Source organism: Eublepharis macularius, chromosome 13 (genome assembly GCF_028583425.1).
Source record: "Eublepharis macularius isolate TG4126 chromosome 13, MPM_Emac_v1.0, whole genome shotgun sequence".
In the NCBI taxonomy this organism is placed as follows: Eukaryota; Metazoa; Chordata; class Lepidosauria; order Squamata; family Eublepharidae; genus Eublepharis; species Eublepharis macularius.
Window position 1 is genome coordinate 6,345,170 of NC_072802.1, and position 24,951 is coordinate 6,370,120.

The window sequence follows — 24,951 nt, forward strand, 5'->3', positions numbered from 1 at the left end:
GTTGAGGGCTGGGGCCTGAGTCTGACTAAGGAACTCATTCGGTGATCGTGCATTTTTACAGGCATTTGTTTTTATATTAAAATTTTAGTGTTAACATCAACACTGTATCCATTTCTTTCATTTTTAGTTATCTTTAATGGGACTTGGCAAAAGCTCCTCTTCCTCCTACCCGATCCAAACTGGCATCTTCTAGTGTCTGCCAGCATCGGCCTCAGGATTCTTCATCCTTATGTGCCACCAAGTGCCTCAAAGGACACGCATTTCATACTATCCAACCCAGTAGGTGCCTTCTGCAGGGCAGCCAGTGCATTGCCATCAAATGCATGGGCTGGCAAAGCTGTGGACATCCTCTACTGCGTCACCCGCCACAAGCCACAACCTTCCCGACTTATTTCCTTTCCAACACAGCATTCTATAGTTAAACAGGGTTTGGGTCAGCTTCAGCTGAAAAGAACCCGTTAAGGCACTCACTCAGTATGGGGTACATGAGGAGAACTTTTCTCCTGTAGATATCCGGTGGAAACTTTGCATAGTACACTTTGGCTCTCTGGGTCTCTTCATCACTCTGTATCAGGATCTTTCCTATTCGGATGGATCTGCAGCAGTCACGCAAGCCCTGCTCCATTGCCTCCCCTTCATTTAGGCAAAAAGAGAGAGAGTTACTCATCAACAAGAGGCAAAGCCACATCAGACTGCCCTCTGAAACGCTCATGGACAGCATTACTGAAAGTATTTTTTTTTATTATTATTATTACACTTTTCAAAAAAAAAATAACGTAACAGTCAACCGTTAACAGAGCAATAACATCAAGTAAGGTACAATATTGCCAATAGATGTCTACAGCTGAGTAATTAATATAGTCATGTAATATCATGAGATTAAAGTTACTCATTAAGTACAACTACTAGAAATTTCTTTATAGCTAAACATTTAAATACAAAGATTCAGATTTCTGGGTTAATGATCATATAGTGCAGTAGTTTTGTAGTTAGGAAATCATTTTTTGTAAGAAATTCTAGGAAAGGGTGCCATTTCTCATAAAAGTTATTTGCTTTACTGGAATCTGATGTCGATTGTATCCTTTCTGTGATCTTTTCCATGACAAGTTGTTCCCACACTTTAGAATACCACGTATCTAGATTTGGGGGAAGGTGTGATTTCTGAAAGTATTTCTTGACACACAAATCAAAGGACCCGTCTCTCACCTGTTATTTCAACTGCTTCAGTACTATTTAGAGCCTAGAACACAATTTACTTTTCTGAATACCCAAAGGCTACCAATACAATCCAAGAAAAAGCAATGCAGAAGTCAGGGGCTGTATCAAGGTAAACCAGACTTTACATTCCTGGGGGAAATGGTGAACATACGCCTATGATTAATATCTTGGGTGGAAAATAATTTATTTAATATTTAGTAGCACTGTTCTCTTTGCTTTCCATGTTGAGGCAAGCCAAGAAGATTTGTGCCCTTAGAAGAGAAATACAGGACTGCTCTGGGATTTAACTTATCTTGGAGAAGTCATTCCCATTCTGTCAGAGCTCTTGTTACTGTATTTTATGTGATTTTCCCTAATATAAAGACACAGTCATTGATATGTGTTTGATGCCTCCACTTTTTAATAGGATAGAACTCTTCCACCCCCAGCTGCTATTTCCAGCTGCTGCTGCTGCTCAGAATGCTGTTGGGCCGACAGCACAATGTCACTTTGGGGGAAAACCTGGTAGTGACTAGGGGTGTGCAAGAAAAAAAAATTCGGATTTCCCGCTTCGTAATTTCTGAAGCGGGGAAAAAAGTCAGAAATAAGCCACTTCGGAAATTGCTTATTGACAGGCTTCGGTATGCTCCGTAAAGATTTGGAGCACACTGAAAAGCTTTTAAACTTCCAGCCCTGCCAATTACTTCACCTGATTCCCTCCTCCCCCTCCCATTGGGTGAAATAAGCAGTGGGGTGGGAAGTTTAAACCTATACTTTTCTATAGCTTGCAAGCAGCTAGAAAAGTGTAGGTTTACAAACCTACCCCCGCTCACTTGGCTGGCTGCTGGAATGGCGGCCAAGCAGCTGATTCAGGGGTTAAAATGCCCCTTTCCCTGACACTGTGCAGTACCACGGAAAGGGGCATTTTTAACCCTGCCAGCTAGACTCAGCTGCCTGGCAGGGAACTCCCCACCAAGCAGCTGATTCAGGGGTTAAAATGCCCCTTTCCCTGACACTGTGCAGTACCACGGAAAGGGGCATTTTTAACCCTGCCAGCTAGACTCAGCTGCCTGGCAGGGAACTCCCCACCAAGCAGCTGATTCAGGGGTTAAAATGCCCCTTTCCCTGACACTGTGCAGTACCATGGAAAGGGGCATTTTTAACCCTGCCAGCTAGACTCGGCTGCCTGGCAGGGAACTCCCCACCAAGCAGCTGATTCAGGGGTTAAAATGTCCCTTTCCGTGCCCCTGCAAAGTACCATGGAAACAGACATTTTTAACCCCACCAGGTAGACTCAGCTGCCTGGCAAGCAACTCCCTGTCAAGCAGCTGATTCGGGGATTAAAACATCCCTTTCTGTGCCACTGCGTAGCACCATGAAAAGGGGCATTGTTAACTCCGCTAGCTACTCAGCTGCCTGGCGGAGAACTCCCCACCAAGTAGCCAATTCGGGTGTTAAAATGCTCCTTTCTGTGCCGCTGTGCAGTGCCACGGAAAGGGGCATTTAAACCCCTTGACCTGAAGCTTCCCAAAGCAATACAAATAACTTCAGGAATCTTTGATTCAGGGTTTTCGAAACAGACCCCACATGCTGGGACCGTTTCAGAAATCCCGAATCCTTGCTAATCGGATCCGATTTGGGTATTTTTCCTGAATCAGAAACCCGAATCGCACACCCCTAGTAGTGACATCATACCGCTCTAGGAATTGCTAGAGCTTCTGGCAATTCCTAAAAAGGTGAGATGTCTCTTTGGGGTTTTCCTGGGAAGTGGTATCATGCCAATGGTGCCCCCCAATCTTTGGAGATTTTACTGTATGAATACAATATATTAAAGAGAGACAGAGCTAATATTAACAAGTGACTTACCACTTCTCATTATGCTGACTCCACAGTTCCCCTTCTCAAATTTCACTCCTTCATACTTGTACCCTGTTGAAAATATACAATATCTTGACTACATTTAATAACCAGTATCTAGGTAGTCAACAGAAGGGCCCCTCCACACACAGCTTCAAGCCAGGGGCGCTTTTTATGGAGATCAGTAGAACACCTTCACATCTGCACTTCTATAGTTTCTATCCAACATGACAGCAAAGAAGACAAAACACAGCAGCAACGATCTGTCTCGTTTTCAATCAAAGAGGCCCTGCGACTGTGGACACCTGGAGTTAGTCAGGCCAGGGCTGTGTGGGCCACTCCAGTCACTGGGAAGGGGACGCCTTGTGCTCCACGACTGATCTGCTCCTTTTTCAGCTTGATGGGCCACAAATTATGCAGGCCTACCTTAAGTTTCTTTTAAAAACAGAAGTAACAGAACTCAGAAATTTAATTACTTGCAACATGTCCACTTCTGATTCCGTAACATGTTTGCACACAATGCACTTGCGCTTTTTAGTCTCACACAAAACCCTGGATCACTACCCTAGCTAACCGACCCATCCGTTCTCTATTACCTGTTGGAGTGGTTACTGTACATTCTGTATATGGCAGCTGATTCAACCCCTCTTCAACCACAAGCCTGATCTGTGGAACAGAGGAAGAAGTCAAGAGTGGGAGACACCAAGAGAGAAAACGCCGTCCCAGTAAGGTCCCATACTGCACAAAAAACTTGTAATGGAATCTGACTGCAAGCACTATCTCAGTCTGAAAGGAACCTGCCAAAACAAAGCTATCTTAACAGATATGGTTTACTGACAAGAGTGGCCCTACTCTGTGTCGTCAGGAGTGACTTCACTATGCCCCTCCTCTGGTCAGACCTCCTCCTTCCTCTCGGTCCATCCCCAGACTCCATCTCCCTACTTCCCTTACACCCCTTCCTAACAGCTGGAGCTGCCCCTCCCCCTTGGCCTCCACAAACACCCGCTGGGCTTGCTCCAGCTGGTTTGCACCTGCCCATACCCGTCTTACGGGTCACCACCGCAGGCTGGCTGGCTCAGATTCCTCCCAGGATTGGGGCCTCCATAACCAGTGCTGCCATTGTTTCTGCCACCCCGTGTGTCCTTCTCTGCTGGTCCGTGGGTTGGCCTCGCATACAGACACAGAAGGTCTTTTCTGACACCTTCTCTGTAAACATGCTCCTAAAGAACCTCCTCTGCCATATCATGGCTGTTAAGAAATAAACCTAATGGTTAAGGACTTACTGTAGTACAAAGGCTGCTTGGGCTCACCCATAGAATTTGTTGATTTTCCAAGGACGGTAATCAACATGCATGACCCAAGTTGCCAGATGGATTTAGCATGCCGAACAGGGAAGAAGGACATGTTGCACAATCCAAGTCCCCAGGACAGCTAACACTGTGTCAGATTCTGGCTTGCGTTTGTAGCACTTTGCACCAATTTGCTATTGCTTCTTAGCCCTCAACCAAATAAATTAGATGTTGATTATACCGTTGAGCTTTCTGCTTGCATTCAAGAATGCCTTACCAATAAAGATATCACTCTCCTCTAACTGGCAAGACACCCTCCAAGACGTAAGAGGAGAGGGAAACAGAGACAAGTACAATGGGAACTATTTCCTGAAAATCCTTCCCAGCCCAAACTGCCATTGCTTCTCGTGTACTACTCAAGATAAATCCAGATAGGTAGCCATGTTAGTCTATCTGTAGCAGTAGAAAGGAGCAAGAGAGGGGTAGTGGGTGTGGAGAAATCAGCATTAGTAATGAGACAGGAAGCCTACGTCTCGATTCAATCCAGGCGGATGCACTGTCTTGAGCTTCGTTATCAGTTGCAATTCAGCAGTCTCTGTGAAATCCTCTGCATACCCTGCTCTATTCAATTACAGCTGCTATTAACGTTCACTGTCTGTTATCATTTGGCTTTTGGAATCACTCCACTCTCCAAGATATAAGGACAGATGGGACTCACTTTCTAGCTGTACCTGAAGAAGTGAGCTGTGGCTCATGAAAGCTCATACTCTCTCTCTAATTTTGTTAGTCTTATGGGTGCTAATGGACTCTCGCTCTTTTCTACTATTCAAGATAAGGGACATTTCACTTATTAGTTGTTCTTGCTTTCCGAGATGCTCTAAAGTGCACAGCCGCAAGCAAAGCAGCCACAGCAGTCGCTTGTGTGAGCATCCTGGGTTAAACCAATGCTGCGATTCTCAGCGGAAAGACAATTAACTGTTCAGTGTTAATGTCATGTCTGTGTATAGCCATGCCATGATTGTTGTTGTTATGCTTGTGCCACAATATGCTGAAACTTCAGCCATTGTTACTGAATTGCTGTGTTACTTTCTCTGATCCTCTGTAACCATATTGCAGATGTTACTTCCTTAGGTCCCAGGAAGGGCCTCTCTTGTTATCTTACGAGAAATATGCGAGTCTCGGCTAGCTGTGACCTTGGTGTGTCTAGATTCTAGTTTTCTCTCCTGTTCCCAGATGCTGGGAAGTAAGGCATTGTGTGCCTAATACAAAGTCATAACTGAAGAAGATTCTCACAGAACTCTTATAGTTTGTGCGCCAAAACCTAACTGTCATTTGGAGCACGGGAAAAGTTAAGTATAACCTGATTTGAATTGTCACTTCTGTCAAACTCCATGATGGAGAACAGCCCTAAACTGAATGGATTCTAATAAAGCTTCTCCTGCTGAAACAAAGTGTGTTCACTGTGGAGGGGCTGAGGGAACTACCTGCCAGGGACTGACAGTTAAAATACAAAGATTAGCTGTTCAGTGCTATTAGCCGGAACTCTCATCACTGTTCACTGGAAATTGTGAGCCACTAAGTGACACTTCACACAACATTCTTCCATGTGTGAAGACAGTATGAGTACTGCATCGTCCATGTTTGAAAACCAACGCAGCAACAACCCATGCAAGAAAGAGCTCGCTTCTCTTCCCTCTGCCAAGCTATGCGGGGACAGGAGCAATGCCTCTGAGCTCTGCCAAGCTATGCGGGGACAGGAGCAATGCCTCTGAGCTCTGCCAAGCTATGCGGGGACAGGAGCAATGCCTCTGAGCTCTGCCAAGCTATGCGGGGACAGGAGCAATGCCTCTGAGCTCTGCCAAGCTATGCGGGGACAGGAGCAATGCCTCTGAGCTCTGCCAAGCTATGCGGGGACAGGAGCAATGCCTCTGAGCTCTGCCAAGCTATGCGGGGACAGGAGCAATGCCTCTGAGCTCTGCCAAGCTATGCGGGGACAGGAGCAATGCCTCTGAGCTCTGCCAAGCTATGCGGGGACAGGAGCAATGCCTCTGAGCTCTGCCAAGCTATGCGGGGACAGGAGCAATGCCTCTGAGCTCTGCCAAGCTATGCGGGGACAGGAGCAATGCCTCTGAGCTCTGCCAAGCTATGCGGGGACAGGAGCAATGCCTCTGAGCTCTGCCAAGCTATGCGGGGACAGGAGCAATGCCTCTGAGCTCTGCCAAGCTATGCGGGGACAGGAGCAATGCCTCTGAGCTCTGCCAAGCTATGCGGGGACAGGAGCAATGCCTCTGAGCTCTGCCAAGCTATGCGGGGACAGGAGCAATGCCTCTGAGCTCTGCCAAGCTATGCGGGGACAGGAGCAATGCCTCTGAGCTCTGCCAAGCTATGCGGGGACAGGAGCAATGCCTCTGAGCTCTGCCAAGTAAAAGGAAAGGTAGAAGGAACTGGGTTCTTTTCCCACTCCCTCCAAGTCGGACAGGGAGGAGGGATGCAATGTTTTTAATATCTGAAAAAAGGGAGAAGACAAAAAGCTGCTTTCTGTCCTTTTTTCTGCATCCCAAGCTGACAGCTTGGCACTGACAAAGAGAAGGGGAATTAGCAGGGCTTCTGATCACCCACCCCCTCCAAATCTGCTACATCTCAGCATGTTTTAGAGATGAAGTTTCTAAGATATGAAATCAGAAGAACAGACTTCCTGCTGATCAGCTGGGAGTTGTCCCCTGATTCCCCCTCCCCAAACCTGTCCACAAAGCTTTGCTAGGAACACTGCAAAATGTCTCCAACAGGGGATCAGAAGCTAACTCCAAGGTGATCCCTCATCAGCTGGGGGGGTTGGCTGCAAGTCACCTGTTTCTACAAATACTTGTGAACAGGTCATGAACAGCCTGTCAATTAACTGGCTGCCTGACCGCCACCTGCAAATGGGAAGTAAGCCAAACTGGCAGGTGTTTGAGCATCTCTATGTAGGATTACAGCATCAGAATATTAATAATGCCTAATATGGACTATCCAAAGATTTAGCGCCAACAGCAAACTTAAAGAAAAAAATGAAACTATTTTCCAATATGGAATGTTTCTGCTCGTGCACAATTTAATTAATTTAATTTATTATATTTATATTCCGTCCTCCCTGCTTTCGCAGGCTCAGGGCGGATAACAAATACAAACATGTTTAAAAACATTTAAAAACATTAAATAATACATTTAAAAACATTTAAAAACATTAAAGGAAGGATGATCCACTTACCAGGCGATCAGCAGAAAACACGAAGTCTCCCCTACTGGCTGTCCTGGAGGAAAAGACACAGATATATCTTTTAATGAGATCAAATTAAAGTTATCTGAGCCATCACTACTAAACATCAAAGAATGATAAAGCAACTGCTTCAAAGAATAGATAAAACTTTCCTTCAAGCAAAATAAAGTCTGGACATTTAGGATTTGAAGCGATTTTGCTGAAGTGTTATTTAGATCTTTGAACATCAGTCATTAGAACAAGAGTCAATGGACTTCCATATAAAGATCCATTAGAGGATTCTGGTTTAACACACTGGCCAAAGCCAATATTTACTCAGCGAGAGCTTGAATCCAAACTTGCATTCATTGTGTCCTTTCTGGACAGTCAAGTTGAATTGAGAAAATGGTCTCACAGACTGCTCTAGACATGGAAAAGTAGTAAAACCTTAAATCATAGTACTGTTTTACTAACTTGAAGAGTGTGGCCTCTTCTTACTCCAAAAGGAGTTGGTCAGCTACATATACCAGGGTGGGCCCAACCATCATTCAAACAGCCTTCCTCCAACTTATGTGGCTCTTCCTCCAACGTAACCCCCTTAATTTGGAAGCCTCCTTAGACTGGAGGAAGGCTTCAAACCGGAGCTGAAAGATTCAGTATAAATGTTGTAATAAATCAACTTTGCTCAGCAGTGTGGTAGGATGAAGGTAGGATCCACCCCACCATGAGCAAGGCTGGTGCTCTACTATGACGGTTTTGTGCTGCTGAGGGATCCCTTTTCCACGCAGAAATGAAATTTACCATGAGTGAACAGGAAGTAAATAATGAGGCATTGCAGATAACTGCAAGAACGGGTCACAAGACTTTAAGGGTGTGGGGCTCTGCCCCATGTTGAACCTGTATGGCCTCAGTAGTTCTGAAGTGACTTCCAATCCTCAGCGGTGACTGATGAGTTACCACCTTTTCACTTGTGTTTCCCTAGCTACCTGAATCCATTCCTAATCATTGGGGTGGGGGGAGGGGTGCAGAGGAGAAACTTTAATTAGTGCATTTCTCTTGGCTGTGAAATGGTTGTTATTTCTTTTATTTTTCATGACAGTAAGAATAGAAGTGCATGATTATGATCATAAGAAATAATGACTGCATTTGCTACAGAGGATAAAAAAGCAAAGCTTCTCTCTACTTAGGTAAAGGATCCATTCAGGAATGCTTGCCTGCCAGTACGGAGAACTGGAAACTTTGGGGGGAGGACAAGAATATTCAATGCTGCAGTTGCTTTTTAAATGGAAAAATTCATTAGTCACCACAAATTAGATCTGAAAAATACGGCACACAAAACAATAGAAAAACAATGCAGAAGATGCTCGTGTGGAATGAAAAAAAAATAGTGTGAATAAATTGTAGTTAACTCTAAACAGTAGTACAGAACTGACACAAACATATGACATTCCTTCCTACAAGAACTACAATACTTTAGAACATCACAAGAATATACTTTTCATTGCAATTTCCTGCAGTGACTTTCAAGGAGAGAGATATGCAAAAGGCTATGACAAACATGCATTATATGCATTAATGAATAATTAAATGAATAATTGCACTTAAGACATCTAAGAGAATGCAAGAACATGAGACCAAAGGTCACTTTTCAAGTCAGATTGCAAAAATATGATGCTGAAATCACATGTTTAACATTGCTTTTTTTATTCATAGATATTGTCTATTAAAAACAGGCCAGAGGATCATTTGCTAGAACAGCCATCAAGAGTGCTCGGGTGTGTCTTGGGGCTGCTTGCCTCCAACGCACAACAATTCAAGCCACAATCAATGCGTTAAGCTTTAAGGTGTCATAGAACACTTGGTTGTCCATGAGAAAAATGGTTCCCAGGATATGACTGACATGCATACACATTCATCTAAAAGTTTTGCTTTCTAAAAACTGCTTAACTAAAACAATTGTTTAATATAACCAAGCAGTGTAAAAAAAATAGTTACCACAATGATGGGAATATTACAGATACCTAACATTACTCACTGTTTTTCTGAAAATGACAGCTAGTTCCTCCGATATATAAACACTGTTGGTGCGTGTAAAGATGTCAAGAATTTACTTGAAACATGTGCATTACTGATCCATCCATATCTCAGCAGTAACGAGGATCTCATGCTTTGCTGCATTAGTCTTTGTGACATAAAGTGACCTCCTAAGAGTACTGAAGATGTATAATAGCCATTACAGAAAAAGAGCATGCAGCTACAGTGATAGACAGGACCTAGACATTACAGATACAGAACTAAAAGAGATTAGCAATGAAATGTGGAATATTTTTTTTCTGAAAGCCTCTCTTTTTTTTTTTACCAGGGAAACAGTAGTCAAGCTTTATACAATATGACTTGATTAAAATTTGGTAGGGCTGCAGGTGGTTTGTACACACGGCAGCACGTAGATCTGGGCCGGTAGCCAGTCCTGGATTCTTTGAAGAGGGCATGTGAATTGCTCCACCAGCACAGTGTAATGCAGCAGATGTTGTGCTTTCAAGCTAAAGCCAAGTCGCTGGTGTAAACTGCTAAGGCTAGGATATAAGCTGACAATTGTACTCTGTGTGCATGCAGAGTTGTAGATTGTTTTTCACTCACACACACTTGCCAGCAGTAAAATGTGCCTCCCACCTGCTAATAGTGGATTTTGTTATAACATAAATGCACAACTTCAAGTTGCTTCTATGGAAACTAGTTCTCAATTCTCGTTGCCTTCAAATCTTCCTGCACTGTGAATGGCAGCACTGCCAGGAGCAGCCTTGAGATAGGTAGATGTGATCTTTGTGCTTAGAATGAAGGGGGTTTGTGATGCTGCAGATTTTTTCCAATAAGCTCAGCATACAGCTGGAAATGAAAGATCGGGACTTTTCTGTACTTGAACAGCACAACACACTTCGCTGAAGAACTCAAAAAACATGTGCCTAAAACTGCGATGATAGTCAAGCAACCAAGAACAGAGGAAGTGTCCAATCAGCAACATCCACTGCCTACAAAGAAACCCGGGTGCTTGTCTTGAGCGCTCACGCTGTCATGCAGACAGAGGACATCCTGGATGGGGTTGCTCCTGCCATCCACTTCTGCAGGCAGGGCCAAACTTTTTTCAAGCCCCTAGAAGTGGGGAAAGCAATCCCCAGTGTGGAGACTTGGAACAGTGAAGAAAGATGCCTTAATGAAGCGGAAATTAATTTGAATGAACCTGAACTATGCTACTGTTTGGCATTTAGCCAGGCCACTCTAGGATGGGGGGAAATAAACAATCCCAAAGAGTACCAATGTTCTTATTTTTTTTAATGTCATTTATAGTCCGCCTTTCTCACTGAGACTCAAGGCGGATTACACCGTGTGAGATTAGTACAGTCGGTATCAAGGACATTTCCATAAACGATGCCACAGGGTAAATAAACACCATTTTTACGAAGACATAGCATTAGTAAGAATCAAGAAAGGCTGAAACAGAACACAAGCAATTTTAGGGCTGAAATTAGACCACATGAAGCACAAGCAGCTCATAGGAGCACATATTTAAGACAACAGGCAGTACGTAAGGCAACATCGTGGTAAAGTCTATGGTCCTTAACTCGTTAGCGAAGCATCTGAGAGCCCCTCCCTACAATACAAAAGCCTTTTTGAATAATTCGGTTTTGCATCATTTGTGGAAAGCTGGGAACGTGGGGGCTCTCCTGACCTCCTCAGGCCGGCCGTTCCGCAGGCTGGGAGCCACCCCAGACAAAGCCCGTCTATGGGCTGCTGTTGATTTTGCCCACGTGCCGAGTGATCCCTGCAGGCTACACTCTCTAGGATTCTGCCACCTAAGCCAAAAGCAAAACTGTCTATCTTGTACACGCACGAACCTGGCTTATACTGAATCAGACCCCCTCGTCCATTAAGGTCAGTACTGTCTACTCAGACTGGCATCGGCTTTCCAGAGTCTTAGTTAGAGCACTTTCACATCACCTCCTACCCGGTTTTTGTAACTGGAGGTGGCAGGGATTGAACCCAGACTCTTCTGCTTGCAAAGCAAAGGTTCTTCCATTGAATTACAGCCTGCCTGACAAATGAGGAAAGTGAGGCCTAAGCAGCTGACCTGTAGAATTCCTCAACACAAGTTCAGGTAACGAGTGCAGCAGATCTGCAGTCCTCCCTGAGTGGGCTGATAGCTTTTGAGAGAGAGAGAGGAGCCTGAACTCTTAAAAGCCATCCCAATGCTGATACCTAAGTTAAGGAGGACCTGGAGACCTTCCCATCTTTAGAGAATTCCCTGTGGGAGAGAAATGAAGGAGTGCCGCTTCCTGAAAGGCTCGGTTGTATTGCCCTCCTAACATTTAGAGCATGACACTCCTCCTTAGAATGGGAGGACTTGGGACAGAAGGCAGGCAACAATGACTCCTGCCATCTATGAAATATGGAATTATTTTTCAGTAGGAAAGCCAGATTATGACTTAATACTGCTCAGAGAAGAAAAAACATCTCCCTGACAGGACTCCCAGATTAAAATCCTTGTAGCTGAAGTGACTGCTACTAAAAGAAATAGTTCTTAGAGTCAGTATCTCCATGGATATTTCCAAAAAAGTTCAAAAGGCTACAAGTATCAGCTTGAAGTTCCATCTCGGGAACCCCTGTAAACTGAGGCTTGAAAAAAAAGACCTCTCATAGGAAACTATTAATGTGTGGATGTTTGGAAAAAGAAGTCTGTCTTTGGGTTTAAGAGCCAAGGAAATTACAGAGGACTGTGTCTGCAAAATCCTTGGGCAAGGATTTCCTGAAAAATAAAACTGAGAAGGTCCTTGACCTGGCAGCACTGTTGCCTCTAGAAAGGGCCTTCCACACAGATTCACACTTGAGACTGGTTGATGACAGGAAGGAGTCAATGACATATGAAAAATATCCCAGCATCCACAGCGAGTACCTCTCAACTTCTAGTTAGCAAGATGGATCCAGGTTGGGTCCCGATGATGCAGTGGACCTTGTGAGAGGAAACAGTCTAATTGGGCGGCTTTAAGAGTAGCTAAAGAAACTTCTATCAGATGGAAAAACCATGACCCCCCACCCCCACCCCGGCTAATGAGGGGCCATAACGATCTCTGCATTTTCTTTTCTTATTCTATTGCTCTGAGAATGGGACCGGAAACATGCAAAGTAGCCCTGCTGGCCAATGGGCAGCAACGGGAAAGTAAGCAGCCTTCTAGTTCTAGAACCAAGTCATGAACCTGTGGATCCTGGCTTTCTGGGGTGGTGAACAGGACTGGATTTAGGACTGGAAATCTCATCCTGGACACTACTTGGTTGAAGTTAATGCCACCCACTTCTCCCATCAGACTTTGTTCTGGCAGCTCACCAAATCTGCCTTTGAGGTGTTCTGTTGCAAAGAAAGCCGGGTTCAGTGTTGCCCGTTTCAAGAGCAGTTTGCTTTCCCTGAGCAGGGCAACAGACCTCATCCCACCTGCCTGCTGCCATGAGTTTCGGCCATGATGCTGTCCTGACCACCGCAGACTTCTCTTGCAGCCTTTGGAGGAACAACACTAGCACATGTTGGATAGCCCTGCACTGCAGGAACTTCACACTCATTTCCTGGTCCTTCTGAGAGTATGCGCCCGGACAGCCAGAACAGCGTAGCGTTGATGGTCAGACCAGGATCTAGACCCAGTTTTGACTCTCCACTCTACCATGGATGCATGCTGGGTGACCTTGGACCAGTCACATACTCTCAGGCTGCACTGATTTGCTTTTCCAGCACTAATATTGGGATCAATATAAACCCAAAGCCCTTGACCCAGTCAACAAGAGTCAGTCGAACCCCTTCAAAAGTGGGAAGCATAATATCCTTGAAAACCTCAATCTTTTCATCCAGCATTACCTCCATCTAGTTATGGTTCCGTTTCAATTTGTTCAGTCTCAGCCACTTAACTACAGCAGCCAGGCAGTGGCTCAAAACCTCCACTACGCTCCTCAGGAGATTTGGACAGAGATACCAGGCTAGGTGTTGCCAGCATGCTGATGGTATCCAATTCCTAAACAATAAATGATTTCTCCTAACGGCTTTACGTAGAGATTGAACAGCACAAGGAATAAGATTGCACCCTGCAGAACCTCATAGGACAAATCCCACACTGAGGGTAACTGGTTTCCTACAGCAGTCTTTTGAGTTTGGTCATTAAGGAATAATTTAAACCAATCCAAAGCACATCCCGATACCTACTTCTTCCTTCAAATATTTCAACAAATTAACATGGTCTACTGACAGCAGACAAATCTAGTAGAGGCAACAGAGGCAGGGCCTTCATCTACATTCGGACAGAGATCATCAACTAAACCCACCAGCACTGCCTCTATTCTGTAACCTGGACTGAAGCTAGACTAGAAAGTGTCCAAAGTACACCAAGTTATCTAAGAAGACCTGCAATTGGGAGAGCCCAAAGGATGGCACCCTGAGTCAGTGACTGATTTATGACAGACAACTTATTTATGTGGCTCTTACAATGATGCCAGCAACCAGGATGGACAAGGATCCGGAACACAGAATCCTGTCAACATCCATCAAGGTAATTGGGACAGAACAGCGTAGAAACAGACCAGATGTTGTGTTAGATGTTTCTTTTGTCTGATCCATGTTACAACCAGCATCCAACTCAGATAACACCCAAGAGATTTTGGCAGCAAAAAACTGTGCAAAGGCATTACAACTAATTTCCTGTTCCTAAGACAACAAAGGCTCTGATTTAGGAATCAGGAGATTGCTAGGATAACAATTGGGATGGCACTGAGCTGGCTGATGCACAGAAGTGACACTTTTGGAGGAACTGTTTTCACCACTGGTTTGCAGGTCTCCCTGTGAACTGTGATACTTGCTCCATAAGGTTCTGCAAACATCGTCCTAGACGTTTTCCAGCCCTCTTTAGATCACCCAGGCCCCTGGTGATCTGCTCCAAAGATGGGACAGGTCAGAGAGGGGCAATCCTGTCAATAGCTTCTGGGTGATTCACGGTGCAAACTCCTACTGCATCCTCAACAGAGTAATTGTTTGGAATCCTAAAATCCCACAGAACATTCCAGTACGATGCATGGGCCTTTGTGGGCAGACCATCGTTGTAGGTTACTTTAGGTCCCAGGGCCTCTTCCACATGGCAAACTATACATCGGGCTTTCTATGTATTCAACCCATAAGGACTGGATCCCTTTATTCATTGGTTCTAGCCCCGTATTGCTTCAATTCTTTAAATCTATACTTTGAGGGAGTTGAACCAAAGTGGTGTTTGTTTTTTATTTCTGCACTAGAAAAATGCCCCAATTTTGCTGCAGCTTTGAGGACTAGACAGTTTCCTCAGAGCGGGACCACAAGTGATTCCTGACACAGGTTGGACACTAGTCAGCTTCCCTCAAGTTTTGATGGGAAATGTAGGCGTCCTGGTCTTGCAGCTTGACTCTCTGACTGCTGTCCAATGGACTTTTTAACTGTCACTTGTCCAACATTCCGCCAAGCTGCCTACATTTCCCATCAAAACTTGAGGGAAGCTGGCAAGTGTCCAATCTGTGTCAGGCGTCACTTGTGGTCCCGCTCTCAGTCCATCCGCTCAGGACTGGTCAGTTTCTTCAGTGGATGGCTGAAGAAACTTACAAAGGGGTTTTTCCTCTTTTTTTTAATACCACCAATGTTGTAACATTGCCATTTATTTTTTAAAAATTCAGGATATAAACCTTGATTGGCTGTTGTTCAGCCAATCAGGATACAGGGGGATAAAGGGGAGGTTGAAAGGCAGGGCCAGAGCCAGGCCTCCCACCAACAAAAGCTTCCTGTACTTCAAAAAAAAAATCCCAGTTTGACTTTTGGGAAAAACATGCAGGGAGAAAAGCTGCAGAAAAGCCGCTGCAGCAGTTGCAACCTTTCTCTGTGCAGAATGCAAAAAAGCAAAAAAGTTTGGAGACTGAATTGGGGTATTTTGACCATGTGTGCAGAAGTCTGGAGAGAAATCGATGTAGTATGGGGCCAGAACCAATGAAAAAACCCCATGTGGAAAAGACCTCATTTGGGGATTAAAGCGGGTCAAAAATGAAGTAAATAAATTACTCCTGATAGACTACCTACCTAGCTTCAAAGATGCAAAAATGTCATAATCTTAATTAGTTTACCTTCAGGGAAAGGCCTCAAAGAAGAGATGGTTCATTTTTCCCACCACCTGAGAGGAGTTCATAATTGTGGTGGAACTCAGACCTGATGGTGGTAGTGCTCGTCCTGGAAGTGGGGACAAGCCAATGAAAGAGGAGGAAGTTGCCACTATCGTTGTCTCGTGAAGTCAGATATCTTGGACCTCACTAGGGCCATTGTAGAATTTATCTTCATTATTTAAAAAAGATGATAAAAAATAACAGGAAGGCACTGAGGAGTACAGCTCTTAACTCTGATCTTAGATACTTCCGCAGGCAGTTACAGGAAACACCTTAAACAGATCCACCAAAAGAAGCATGATGTTCTCATGAATTTATACGCAATAGTCCTCTCCTTCACTTCTGATTTAACAAAGATAGCCTAGCCAACAAAAACACAGCCTTCACATACAACATATTAGCTGGGAAAACACATCTCTATATACATTGATACACATGAAATTCATGCAAGGGTGTACTCTATCGTGATTGCATGCAACTGAATGGATAAAGGTAAAACAGACATGATTGTATGTATACAAAACTGGGTCCTTTTAAACATCTTTGGGACGGACAGAACTGGCTCCAGCTCTGCCTGCCTTAAGAGACAGCCAATAGGAGTGGGCAGAATGCTGGGCGAATGAGAGTTAGAATCCGTTGGAGGGAAAGGGAGGCTCTTGGGAGCTGCAGAGAGAGGAGGGTTTTGACCCAGCTGAGGGAGGCAGCATAAAGATAGCTGGCTGTTAATCTGTTCTGTTTCGTTGAAACATTCTGTTAGAGATGGTCACAAACCAGGGAAAAAACAAATGGTGCAGTTTGTGGTTCGTCCCGTTTCATAAACCACAAATTTTCACAAACCTGCTCCAGTTCGTGAACCAGTTCGCCTGGTTTGTGAAAACGCCACTTCCGGCTTAGTAAGTCATCACTTCTGGGTCAGCAGAAGGTCTGCAGAAAGCCCATCCCCCATTGCCTAGGAAACTGACTGATCGGCGCCAGGCTGTCTGCAGTGACAAACCAAAAAAATGAACCAGCCTAAAGTTCGTGGCGGTTTGTCAGAAATGGGCTCTGATGAACCGCTGGTTCATGAACCACGAACCGGCCCAGTTTGTGCCGAACTGTGGTTCGTATTTCGGTTCGTGCTCATCTCTATTCTCTTTTTATTAGTTAAAATCCCTTCAATCCTATGTTCAATCTTGCAAATAAAGTTTATTTTTGTTTGGTTTAACTGGGCTGAAATCATTGGCTGGGTTGAAATCACTGGCTAAGGGGGGGGGGGGAAATACCACCCCCACATACAAATGGTCTGGTCATGACCAATGAGCCTAGTGAATTAAATGGTGGCAGTATATATTGAGGGAAAATAACTTCTGAGTGTCAGGATCTAATATGTTCTGTGGTTCCTTGGTCAGAGTTACGCCATGTTCAATTCTGTAGTCGTTAGCCTTTCTCTCCCTCCAGGTCCAGGTGTTATTTGGACCGTGCTTTCCATGGGAGAGAATACTCTTATCTGTTTCTACAGCCAGAGACCTTGACGGGCCAAGCCTTCCCACAGCAAAGTTTTCATCGCCATGGAAGATGGGGGGGGGGGGAGGCTGGGAGTGAAGGGTTTGATGTATCACATGTTGTCCTTTCTTTTTTCATTCTCGACAATGACTGCGTTCAGCCAAGATCCTTTCTAGGCCTTGGAATATGGATACTTGTGTCAGAGCCTAGTCTTTCAATAAACCTTTTGACATCAAGAAATTGTGCTTCTTGCAGAAGGGGGAGACAAACTCTAGATAACAGGGATTCCATAGTCTGACACTGAGTTCCCTTTTCCCCAGCAGCCCCGGGCTTTATCACAGAACATGGCCATCTGAAAGAGAATTATGTGGGTGTAAACATTTCTTGCTGGAAAGTTTTGATAACATTTGCCCTTCATAAAGCTCTTTGGAGCAAAATGATAGTTGCTGCTGGCACGAATCTCATCACTGGATGGGACCATGGTGGACACTGCTGTCTCCCAGTCACATCTGTTGTCAGACAAGCATAATTTGCACAACTGGGCCATCAATTTGATTGAAGATACCTATCGTGGATATATACAGTTTTGTGAAGATTTGATAGGAACATATTGTTAGTATTTGAAAGAATTAACAAGCATCTAGACAAGCATCTGGAGTGGAAGTTCCCTTTAATGACTCACGGAGGAATTTTTTTTAGCAGGAATTATTTATGGTCATGTTGGACGGTTAATAATAATCTTTTTTTTTATTTTTTTATTTTTTTAATATCTAACATGGAAAACTACAAAAAACTACAAAAATACAAGGGAAAGAAAGAGGGGGGGAAAGGGGAGGTGGGCTGGGAAGAGGGGAAGAGCAACATACAAACAATAAACACTACACTACATCTCTTGTATTCCCTTCATGCTGCAATTTTTCTTAGAAGTTAACTTTCTAACATGCGATCAGATTAGTAGATCTTATACAGTACAAGCCATATTCAGGATCAGATCTTCTTCCCCCCCCCCTTGCGTCTCGGTCTCAATTCTCTCTGCGCAGCTGGAGCAGCTGCGCCCGCTCTCTCCTCCCCCCCACCTTCCCCTTCAGACTTTGGACGTTCGTCTTGATGGAACTCCTGATGATTGAACAAAAAGTCTGTCAGCTGGGCTTCCGATGTAATCTTATAAATTTGATCCTTATAACTAAACAAAACACCTTCTGGAAACAACCATTTATATTTCACATCACATTTCCTCAAGAAAGCCGCAAGTCCTTTATACTTGAATCTTCTTTTACGAGCCAAAAATGGAACATCCTGTCCGGGGTCTGAGCCCCAGCCCCCAGACTTGACAAGAGGGAACAGCAGGGGACAAAAGGGTGGCAGCAACCCCACCCCCCAAGCCGGCAACCAGGGCCAGAACCTACCTACTCCAGGGGGAAGGGGTAAAAGGCCAGAACCTCAGAGGGGTGGAGGGGGCAAGGAGAGACCAGCCAGTCCCACCTTCCAGGGGGAAGAAAGGGGGCTAAGTAGGCCAGAGGGAAAGGGCCACAGCAGGGGGAATGTGGGACCAGCAGCAGCCGCAGCAGCAGCAACCCAAGCAGAGCCCTTACCTGGCAGGGAGAGGAAGCAGCCTCTACAGCCCAGAGCCACACCATGGCTAGAAGACAGCAGCCTGGCTCAGGAGTTGCTAGAAGCCAAGCCTCTCCAGGGGGGGCTGCCACAGGCATTCTAGGGGAGGAGATGGGTAGCCCCGCCCAGCATTGCGGAGCTGGCAGCGCAGAAGCTGGCTAAGGCAGCACCTCATGAGCAAGGCCAGGCAAGCCCAATAGCACGGAGGCTGGCTGGGGCAGCTCCTCGTGAGCAAGGCCAGGCAAGCTCAATAGCACAGAGGCTGGCTGGGGCAGCTCCTCGTGAGCAAGGCCAAGGAGCCCTCAGCTGGGGATGGCTTGCACTCAACCCCACCCTACCAGCAAAGCAAAGGAGCCCAGGAGGGATTAGTGGTTGGAGGGAAACACCTGGAGGGACGCACAGCTGGGCCCGGTCAGGAGAAGGAACAAGCCTAGAAGGAGGGCGGGGCAGAGAGAGGAAACCCTATAAAGGGTGGCTGGGAAGAGCTCTGGGGTGGTGGGTGTGAGTGAGGAGTGATGATGTGGAGTGAGAGCAGTAGAATGCAAGGGTGGAGGCTTGGAGGAGAGTTCTGGAAGGAGGAGATGAAGGAGGACGCAGAGGGTAAGCAGGCCAGGTTGAGCAGGCCAGCGAGTGGACTGAGAGGGAGTCTGGGTGAGGTATACCGCCCCTCCTTCCACAGAGCAGGGTCCTGCAGAGTCCCTGGCCCCCCTGTGACGTCAGGAGCAGACCGCCCAGTGCCACGCCCAGCAGCAGCCGCGGCAAGCCCTGACACATCCTTCAAAATTTTAACCTTGTTGCCCAAATAATCCAAGTCCACATTGTACGAATTATATAAAATGGTGTCCCGAGTCTTCCTAGATGAAAAGTCAATAATAATCTTGCGAGGCAGCTGCCGCTTCATTACATACTTTGAAGACGTCCGCCGGACCTCAAAGATGTCGCTTTTTAACTCTTCTTTAGTTGCCTCTGCGAATGTCGCCAAAAGTCCAGACACCACATCTTTTAAATTTTCATTTTCCTCCTCTTTTACATTCTGAAGACACAGTACCGTTTGGGCACGGTCCACTTGCAATCCTATTAATTGATTCTCCAAAAGCTTCACTTCCTTACTTGTTGCTTTCATGAGTACTGCGTTCTCGTGCGCAGACTGCTCTGCTCCGGTCGCTGTTTCTTTAATGGCTTTCACCTCGCTCTCCACTGAATCAACCTTTTGCCCCATTTCATTCAGTTTCGCTACAAAGGGCTGCACAGCATCGAAAACTGCTCGTCTCACCAACTCTTCCAAAGTTTCCCCCTTCCCCTGTAGCGTCGCCATCACCAATTTACTCATTGCTGGGCTCTGCTTTTTCATCGCCATCTTGGGGGGGGGACGCCAACTGAGTTCCGAAACTCGGTAAAGGGGGAAGAAATCCGCGCCTTCTTAGCTTCAGCTCCCACCAATCCTTCACATACGCTTAAGAATCAGAAGGGATTCGCTTACTTACAGGCTTTCACCTTAAATCTGCTTATTGCCGTTCTCCATGGCCCGGCAGCACACGCGGTGCTGCGCAAGTCTGCCGGCCTCCGTTGGAGCAAGCGGGCAATTTACCCCCTGCATTACTTCCAGAGGGTTCTTCCCGCGGCGCCCCAGATCCAGGCTCCCTCACTGGGAGTCCTGGAGGTTAACCCTCGGGGGTCAACCGCCCAGTCAGGCTGCTCAGACAGTTCCCCCCGGACCTGCGGAGAGGAACGTCCGACATGGCCGGGAAAACGAAACCGAATCGGTTAATAATAATCTTAACTTTTGTATGAACATTTTCTTAACCTTTGTAATGATGGAATCAGATTATTGATTATAATATAGTTATTTATAGTAAGTTATTTATAGATCGTTATACTAGCACTGAGAGCACGTTGCACTGTATTATTAAAAATACAAAAATATTCTATATCTATAGTTGATTGATTGCTTGTACAAACTTACTCATTTGTTGTTGAAATAATTAGCCTTGCAGGGTTATTCCCTTTGGTTGGTACAGCTCTGATTGCAGGGTTGCCTCTTTTTGTTTCATAGATCCAGGGGAGTTAGCTGTGTTAGTCTGAAGTCACAAAATAGTAAAGAGTCCAGTAGCACCATTAAGACTAACCAACTTTATTGTAGCATAAGCTTTTGAGAACCACAGTTCTCTTCATCAGTGTCAAGCTATGGGTGACAGGCTATGGCAGAAAGATCCCTGTACCATTGTAGCAAGAAATCCAGGCTCTTGGTTAAATGGCTTTATTCAGAAATCAGATCATTTCCACAGATATGTCCATAGGGTTACTCAGAAGCAAGGTAAGCATCTAAGCAGTAAGAACAGGTTGACAGGAATAGTGACCTGTGGGAAAATCCTTCCTCTTAACACACACGTTTGCTCCTTCCCCCTCCCAACAGTAAAACAAGACTTTTGGCGCAAACTCGTTCTGAGAACGTCTCACATATTTGTACTATCAAGTCTAGACACTGAGAAAGCAAGAGATCAAAGTTGAGGCATAGCAGTGCATGGGAGTGAGCAGGGTACAAGGTCAGAAGCACTGAAAGTTTCTACAGTCCATTAAATAAGGCACCTGGAGCTTCAATAAGCCTGTGAAAGGAAACAGTTATGGCATTGGCAATATGGCATCAAGTTATGGCATGAACCACTGGTTCAGAGACAATAGGTCAGCATTAAGTATGGCATGGATAGGGCACAGACATGACAGTGAGATGCATCTGACGAAGTGAACTGTAATTCTCAAAAGCTTATGCTTAAAGGTGCTACTGGACTCTTTACTCTTTTTGTTTGTTATAGAAATGTAATAAAGACAAGTGACTACTCGTGTTTCCAATCTCTCACCAACTATTTTAAGAGAACCCTCTTTCCTTCTGCATAATGGTGTTTTATTTCCAGCTAGCAAACAATACTTGTGTAAATTGCCACTCTGCAGCCTTGACAGCATGACACATTCAAAATGAAGTACAGCTCCTGGACCCGTCATCAGTTTCAGAGATATTTTAATGAAGCAGATGTATAAGCTTCCTTTGTCAATTTAACAAACCTTTCATTCTGCATCATTACTGGGTATCTGTTCGTTCATAACCTGCCAGGCCAAATTAATGATTAAAAGAGTTTCAGACATGCACTGGTTTGGTTAAGCAAGAATCAGGGGATCTGAACCAGTGGTTCAGATACAAGTGGTCCCATACAAGCCTGTCTGTTCAATGAGACAGCCCTCAAGGATCACGCTCTAAGTGCCCTTGCTTCAGAGATCAGGTGGGTGGCGATTTGTAGTAGGGCTTTCTCAGTTGTGGCACTCCATAAAGTTGGAACACTTTATGAACGGAAACACACCTGACTCCCACATTGTTCTCTTAAATGGCAGGCAAAACTTATTTTATTTTCTTGTGACTTCTTAGCAATTTCTGCTGCTGTCACCTGTGGGTATTAGTGTATTTTAAAGGGTCTATTATTATGAGTTGCTTTAGTGTTAGCTGCCTTGGGCAATTTGGGGAGGGGCGGGAAGGAGAGGTAAAAATAACCCTCTACCTATCCATAAGTCCATGAATTTGCCTAGTACTCATGGTTCATTAACCTGAGATAAAAATTTCTATCTATGTCACTTTTACAGAGTGAATGTCAGGCTAGTTTGGTGGGAGTGGATTGCCACTGATGGCTTTGGCCTCTTTTGTCAAGTTCAGAAATGGTGATTCATCTGGATGAGGCTCAAAGTATGGAGTTCAGCAGGGCTTGGTCCTCCCCTCACCAATACTTTCTAACATCTATATTAAGCCACTGAGTGAGATCATCCATATCTTTAGTGTGCCATCCATGTGCTGATGAAATGCTGCTGTATCTTATTGTTAAGTAGGTCCTCAGAAGGTGAAGTTGCCAGGCCAGGGTCCGAATGCTTTTATTGCTGTTGTCACAGCTGTGCGGGGGATGGCTCGATTTTTGCCCAAATCTTTCTTTTCTACATGAAATCCTCAAATATATTTTACCAGTAACAAGATCCCAGCCAAGTCAGTGACAATTAGGGAACTCAGGAATGCCCTATGGCTGTAGATAAGTTTGCCTATCAAGGTGTTTGCTTCCTTTCACTACTTCTCTGCTTCCACACCAAATATAGCACTATTTTAGTACATTAGACTGGTTTTTACCATAAATAAATCTTGCATATAAAAAATGGTTGTTTTGGTACCAAGAGAGGGAATTTGATGAAGGTCCCCAGAATAAGATTTTATAATGAAAAAAGTGACAGGCCAAAGGCACAAGACCTACCTCTGGGTGATAATACAGTAACTTCACTATGTCAGAAAAGACAAGCAACACTCGTACTTCCCCTGGAGCATTATAGATAGTTGAGTTTTTACTCTGGCAATATGAAAACACAGGTCCTCACCATGCACTGTGCATTTCAGGAACCAGCTGAAGTCTAGCCAGAAAGTAGCTACTGCAAAACTTAAAGGTTAGAACAACCGTGAGTTCATGCAAGTACTGAGTAATCTCTGGTTCCAGTTTAATCTTTTTTTATAAATTGCAGATATGCATGGATTTAACATTTTTATACTAAAGTAGTAAATAATCTGGCTGCAAAATTATGACTGCAAAATTCCCCACAAACAACCAACTCCAGCCTACAAGAAACTGAAACTGGAGACTAAATTCAAGGAGGAACAGGAAAACTGCAACAGAAAAGCAAAAGGAAGACAGTCACAGTCTCACCACTAACAGCAGGCGCAGCACAATAAACAGAATGAGGAAAGGTCCATGCGTGATCACCAGACACACTCCACAGCATTAACATTGGGAGAAGTCAGTAAAGGGTTGCCAAAATGAAGTAAAAGGCAAGTGGGGCGTCACACTCTTTTATGCCTTAGTCTTTCCTTGACAACAAGCTCAGACCTGTCCTCAATCCACCTATTAAGTGTGTCAGAAATTCAAGTGTTAAAGTCAGATTCATTTTAGCGATACATTTACCCAATAGGTAAACCCCTGCTCATGAAGTAACAGTGTGTTTTTTGTCATTACGAGAGCACAAGTAAATCTCATAGGAGGCATGTTCTATGGAACTGCCCCTCAAGGAGCTCTCCGAATCAGACTCTTGGTCCATCAGTATCAGACTGATGGTGACTCTCCAGGGTCTCAGAGCCAAACTAGACGTGATACCTGACACGTGGGGGACACGTGTCAGTTTCCCACAAGTTCTGACAGGGAGTGTCGTGAGAAAGAACCCCTGCCAAGGAGAAGAGGGAGAGAATCTCCTTCTTCTCCCCGGCAGAGGTTCTTTCTCTAGGTGTCTCATCTGATTGCCACCCCCAGCATGCTCAGCTCAGCGCCTTCCCAGCCTGGCTCACCTCCCTCTGATGGGGCTGTGTGTGTGTGGGCGGGGTGCTTGCTCCTGTCCGGAAGGCAAACGGAGAACGGAGTGCCACCACGCGAAGCCTTTGTAGGGAAGCCCCTGCGAGGGCGCCGCGGATGAACGGGCCAGGTGTTGTGCGGGGATCCTGCCCAGTTCTCCATGCACCCTCTTCGGTGTCCTGCATCGCCCCTCAGTGCACCAGCCCAGGGCAGCGGCTCAGGAAGCGAAGGGCTGGCCTTGACTTGCCTGCCCCGCGCCTGCTTCGCCCAGCCTTCCCGTTCGTCTGTGGTGCCTTGGCAGGGGCTTCTCTACAAAGGCTTCGCATGGCAACACTCCATTCTCCGCTTGCATTCTAGACAGGAGCAAGCACCCTCCACCCACCTCCCCTGTCAGAGGGAGGCAAGCCAGGCTGGGAAGGAGCTGAGCCGAGCATGCTGGCAGTCAGTCACACTAGATGCCTAGAAAAAGAACCTCTGCCAGGGAGAACAGGGGGATTCTCTCCCTCTTCTCCTTGGCAGGGGTTCTTTCTCACTACACTTCCCGTCAAACCTTGTGGGAAACGGACACGTGTCCCCCACGTGTCAGGCGTCTCATCTTGTTTGGCTCTCAGGCTGAAGTCTTTCACATCACCTACTGCCAGGTCGTTTGAGCTGGAGATGCTGGGGCATCAACCAGGGACCTTCTGTATGCCAAGAAGACACTCTGCCACTAACCGGTGGCCCC

The 24,951-nt window shown here is 45.4% G+C and overlaps 1 protein-coding gene across 1 annotated transcript in view; it reads right to left on the reverse strand.

Moving 5' to 3' along the window:
* UPRT (uracil phosphoribosyltransferase homolog) overlaps positions 1 to 24,951 on the reverse strand; it is a 30,405-nt gene that overhangs the window by 2,507 nt on the left and 2,947 nt on the right. The window contains exons 2-5 of the mRNA XM_054996449.1: positions 7,591 to 7,633; positions 3,651 to 3,720; positions 3,064 to 3,126; positions 472 to 633 (exon numbers count right to left, since the gene is read on the reverse strand). Of these exons, the coding sequence (XP_054852424.1) occupies positions 472 to 633; positions 3,064 to 3,126; positions 3,651 to 3,720; positions 7,591 to 7,633 (338 nt within the window). The remainder of the gene's footprint in view (positions 1 to 471; positions 634 to 3,063; positions 3,127 to 3,650; positions 3,721 to 7,590; positions 7,634 to 24,951) is intronic.